Source organism: Coregonus lavaretus (assembly GCF_964263955.1).
Source record: "Coregonus lavaretus genome assembly, contig: HAP1_SCAFFOLD_4426, whole genome shotgun sequence".
Taxonomy (NCBI): domain Eukaryota; kingdom Metazoa; phylum Chordata; class Actinopteri; order Salmoniformes; family Salmonidae; genus Coregonus; species Coregonus lavaretus.
In genome coordinates, this window is record NW_028159443.1 from 44,961 (window position 1) to 50,548 (window position 5,588).

General features: G+C 46.0%; 1 protein-coding gene across 1 annotated transcript; it reads right to left on the bottom strand.

Moving 5' to 3' along the window:
- Window positions 1-766: 766 nt before the first annotated feature.
- On the bottom strand, window positions 767-5,269 carry LOC311122842 (transmembrane channel-like protein 3; the record flags this gene model as incomplete). The annotated part of the gene is made up of 5 exons (XM_084197156.1): window positions 767-1,670; window positions 2,303-2,582; window positions 4,378-4,420; window positions 4,634-4,712; window positions 5,144-5,269. Coding segments are annotated over 5 exons (1,432 nt in total), but the record flags the coding sequence as incomplete, so codon positions are not given.
- Between the last annotated feature and the right edge of the window lie 319 nt (window positions 5,270-5,588).

Genomic DNA, 5,588 nt, shown 5'->3' on the forward strand with positions numbered 1-5,588 from the left:
AACGGGCGGGGCCATTTGAAGCACGACTTTAGCCTGATTTGACATTTAGTGGCTGGCAGATCAGACGTGAACACTGATAACTGCTGTTGCCGTGATATAATTGATTAGAAAAAAAATCCCTTCCTTTTCCCGTTTGGCAGTGCGTCGCCCATATCGCCCTATTGAACAAGCCGTCCCTGCTCAGGCCACTTTTGGTCTGGAAGTTATCATCGACATGGTATTCCTTTTCTAAATGTACTTTATACATATCCTAAGGTGTTATACATGTTACACATCATACTTTACTACAGTATCATCGTTTTATTGAGTTGAAGGCCATGTTTGCTTGGTACAATGTAATGTACACACACAATAGCCAATATAACAACACCTGTTTGTGATAACCCTAAAACAAACATCAAGTGCCATACCAATAACCTTAGCGTAGAACAAAACGATCTGATGCTTAGGTACACTATTATGGACCATTGACCATTATATTTATTTTATTGAGAGCAAATACAGTATCCATGACAATGTGAGCATATAATATATTATGCATGTTATGCACATAGAGCTTTTTGTTAACACACACAAACAAAGTATAGCATTAGCCATGAATGGGCTATTCACTTTTTCTGTGGTTTACAATACGACTTAATGTAACCCATTGCAAAATAATTAACTCTACAGGTCGTTATTGTAAAATATAATTTGCTTTCAATAACTTACATGGATTAATAAAGGTTAAATAAACATAGATAGATTCACAATACAAATACACAAACTACACATTGGAGCAGACCAGTTCTTTGGACCCAGACACGTTGGTGTCTATACTGGCTTTGGACTTCTTCTTAGCCAGCTTGCCTTGCCTGGCCTCAGACTTGAGGTACTTCTCCTTGTTGTGAATGACCTGGATGTACTGGTCTGTGCTGCTGTTTTGCTGGTCGCTACTGGAGGCCAGAGAGGCCGAGTCCGACTCAGTCAGGGAAGGCTCCATCTTCGACCTGGACGTCTTGGGTTTGACCTGGAGCTCCAGGCGTCTTCCAGGGCCCTGGGGGGAAGAGTGTGCGAGTCTGCCCGGGGAGTGGGAGTGTCTGGCCGGGGACTGTGTGTGCCTGACTGGTGGTGGAAGCTCGGCTCCTCTGATGCTGGTCTGGGAGAGGGAGTGCAAGCGCGTCTCCATATCCTCCCAGTCCCCTTCTTGGGCTTCACCGCCGTAGCGCCCCCTAGCGGTGTGGCTGTCTTTCGGTGCCATAGACAACTTGCTCTCCAGGCGCTCTCCGATGTAGAAGCGCGCCGGCTGATGGAGGTCGGAGAGCGAGCGGGGCCGGTGCGTCTGCCCGAACAACCCCCTCCTAGACTCCCTCTTCCCCCCTCCCTCTTCCTCCTCCTCTTCCTCACTCAGGTGCGACTGCGGCGGATTCGACCTATGCGGGTGCCCATGCAGATGCGGAGCCCTTGGAGTATACCGCTTGATATTCCGCGGGATCAGCTCCACGATCTCACCCACCGGGTCCTCCGCTCGGAAGTGGCGAGGGACGCGCGTGGTGGATCGAAGCAGCTTTTTCCTAGCTTCGTGCTCGTTGACGATGACGTAGCGCGTGGTGTGGGGGCGACGGCCCACGTAGCTCTGGGCGGTCACTATCCCAGCTGCCTCTGTGGGGTGCATGGGCCTGATGGTCTTCCTGAAGAGGGGGTCGGAGTGGATGTTCTCTGAGGAGTAGCGTGTCGGGGGGTTGTAGGCCACATGGTGGTAGGACTTGGACCTGCAGGTACCGCTAGGGCCTCCCAGGTAGGCAGGGTGTCTGTGGTGACAGAGGGAAATACAGATGGTAAACTATGTGGTCGTAATAAGAGACCACTTCAACTTGCATCATTACGGTAACAAATACTACTGATGCTGTGTATCGTTGATTCCTTTAGTAGTGACAGTACTCCAGGCCATAGTATGCCAAAAGGGACTTTAGTAGGATTTAAATACCCACTGCTTATTAGCTACTGTTGTAGAAAACTACACTTTTCCTTTCATGACCACTAATCTGACTTGATGAGTGAAAGCATTGAGGTGGAATCCCACTAAATTTCTTAGGGGCGAATCCTGACTTCTAATTTTCACTTAGTCATGCATTGATGTTAATGGGAGACTAAGTTTAAACTTTGGACTAGGTGCTGGAATCCCCCTTCAGAGGATTATTTAGGACTAACAACATGGACGCCAACCCTTAATCCTCCTGTAGACACACCTGTAGAGGACTGTATTAAAGCCCATGACTGACCAGACAGAATAACACAATATATGTGTGTGTGTGTGACACACCTGTTAGGAATGTGCTCCGGCCTTTGCTTGTGCAGTATGGACACTGTTGGACTTCTAGACGCCCCAGCAGCAGCCGTCGCCCTAGCGATCTCGGCCCTCGATGCCGACTGGGTGATGGTGCGGATGCCGTTGCCGTGTCGATCAGGCGACTGGAAGTTTGTGACGCTGCCGTTGCGTCGGGGCGACGGCGTGCGAATGGACGACTCGCGGCTGGTGATGTCACTGTCCTGCTGGTCAGGCTTCCTGTCCCCGCCAGGGACCTCCGTGGCCTGTAGCCTCGCTGTGGGTGGGGGTCAAAGGTCAGCTGTTACAGGTCAGGGATTATAGCTTAAGTGTTCAAAAGTTCAAAACTTTATTGGTCAAAGGTTAATAGTCAAGTGAGGTGAAGGGTTAAAGGTCAGAGGTAAGAGGTTAGGGGAGATGTACAGTTGAAGTCGGAAGTTTACATACACCTTAGCCAAATACGTTTAAACTCAGTTTTTCACAATTCCTGACATTTAATCCTAGTAGAAATTCCCTGTTTTAGGTCAGTTAGGATCACCACTTTATTTCAAGAATGTGAAATGTCAGAATAATAGTAGAGATAATTATTTATTTCAGCTTGTACAGTATTTGTTTCATCACATTCCCAGTGGGTCAGAAGTTTAAATACACTCAATTAGTATTTGGTAGCATTGCCTTTAAATTGTTTAACTTGGGTCAAACGTTTCAGATAGCCTTCCACAAGCTTCCCACAGTAAGTCGGGTGAATTTTGGCCCATTCCTCCTGACAGAGCTGGTGTAACTGAGTCAGGTTTGTAGGCCTCGCTTTTTCTGTTCTGCCCACAGATTTTCTATAGGATTGAGGTCAGGGCTTTGTGATGGCCACTCCAATACCTTGACTTTGTTGTCCTTAAGCCATTTTGCCACAACTTTGGAAGTATGCTTGGGGTCATTGTCCATTTGGAAGACCCATTTGCGACCAAGCTTTAACTTCCTGACTGATGTCTAGAGATGTTGCTTCAATATATCCACATATTTTTCCTTCCTCATGATGCCATCTATTTTGTGAAGTGCACCAGTCCCTCCTGCAGCAAAGCACCCCCACAGCATGATGCTGCCACCCCTGTTCTTCACAGTTGGGATGGTGTTCTTCGGCTTGCAAGCAGCCCCCTTTTTCCTCCAAACATAAAGATGGTCATTATGGCCAAACAGTTCTATTTTTGTTTCATCAGACCAGAGGACATTTCTCAAAAAAGTATGATCTTTGTCCCCATGTGCAGTTGCAAACCATAGTCTGACTTTTTTATGGCTGTTTTGGAGCAGTGGCTTCTTCCTTGCTGAGCGGCCTTTCAGGTTATGTCGATATAGGACTCGTTTTACTGTGGATATAGATACTTTTGTACCTGTTTCCTCCAGCATCTTCACAAGGTCCTTTGCTTTTGTTCTGGGATTGATTTGCACTTTTCGCACCAAAGTACGTTCATCTCTAGGAGATAGAACGTGTCTCCTTCCTGATTCCTGAGCGGTATGATGGCTGCGTGGTCCCATGGTGTTTATACTTACGTACTATTGTTTGTACAGATGAATGTGGTACCTTCAGGCGTTTGGAAATTGCTCCCAAGGATGAACCAGGCTTGTGGAGGTCTACAAAAAAAATTCTGAGGTCTTGGCTGATTTCTTTTGATTTTCCCATGATGTCATGCAAAGAGGCACTGAGTTTGAAGGTAGGCCTTGAAATACATCTACAGGTACAGAAGCTTTTAAAGCCATAATTTTCTGGAATTTTCCAAGCTGTTTAAAGGCACAGTCAACTTAGTGTATGTAAACTTCTGACTCACTGGAATTGTGATACAGTGAATTATAAGTGAAATAATCTGTCTGTAAACAATTGTTGGAAAAATGACTTGTGTCATGCACAAAGTAGATGTCCTAACCGACTTGCCAAAACTATAGTTTGTTAACAAGACATTTGTGGAGTGGTTGAAAAATGAGTTTTAATGACTCCAACCTAAGTGTATGTAAACTTCCGACTTCAACTGTAGATATAGAATACATAGAACCAACCAACTACAAAGTAAAATGATGAGGTTTACCTGAAGCCAGCTGGAATACCTTCTTCTTGTCTTCTGTTCTCTCCTGACAAAGACATTTCTGTTCAGCACACAGTCATGAGACTAAGCATGCATCCCAAATGGCACCATATTCCCTATGTAGTCCACTACTTTTAACCAGAGACAAAAGTAGTAAACTGTATTGGGAATAGGGTGCCATTTGGAACGCACTCTAAGTTTCTTTACTGTATAATAGTGACTGAATCCGAGAACTTTAACAATAGCGTCTAGAACTCACAGTCTGAAGCTGCATCCTCAGCTGGTTGTTGGTGAATTTGAGGGATCTGGCGATGGCCTGAAGGTAGTATATCAACATGCTGAAAGACACAGAGAGAGTTACCCCAAGAGGACTGACACAATGTCTGATCAACATGCTGAAAGGCACAGGTAGAGTTACCTAAGAGTGAAACAACTTGACCAATCCGAATGCATCAAGCAAGTCAGGCTACAGACATAATGTGTGTGTGTGAGTCTGTGTGTGTAAGTCTGTGTGTGTCTGTGTGTGTGTGTCTGTGTGTGTGAGTCTGTGTGTGTGAGTCTGTGTGTGTCTGTGTGTGTGTGTCTGTGTGTGTGAGTCTGTGTGTGTCTGTGTGTGTGAGTCTGTGGGTGTGAGTCTGTGTGTGTCCGTGTGTGTGAGTCTGTGTGTGTGAGTCTGTGTGTGTGAGTCTGTGTGTCTGAGTCTGTGGGTGTGTGTGAGAGAGTCTGCATTCCTGTGTGTGAGTCTGCATGTGTGTGTGTGTGTACTCACAACAGCAGCAGCAGAGCGGGCAGCGCTACGACAGGGCTGGTGACATAACTCATCACTTTACTGAACCACAGCGGGAAGTCATTGGCTATCGTCTCCGAGATTATGTCATAAATCTTCTCCTGACCGCTGCAGGGAAGCACACACACACACACACACACACACACACACACACACACACACACACACACACACACTAAATCGGACCATTGTATTACAGGAAAGGATGAAGCATAGTGGCACAGCAGAATTAAAGCTATACAGGCTTTTCTTCTTGGCCATTATACTGCTTTCAGCTATTCAGCTGATGATGATGTGTGATGGTAATAAAATAATCATGGATTTATCTTTTATAGCCATTTTCAAGGTGCTCAATAGGAGTTAGCTCGTCCACACACACACTCACTCACTTGGGCTACAAACACACACACACACACACACACACAGT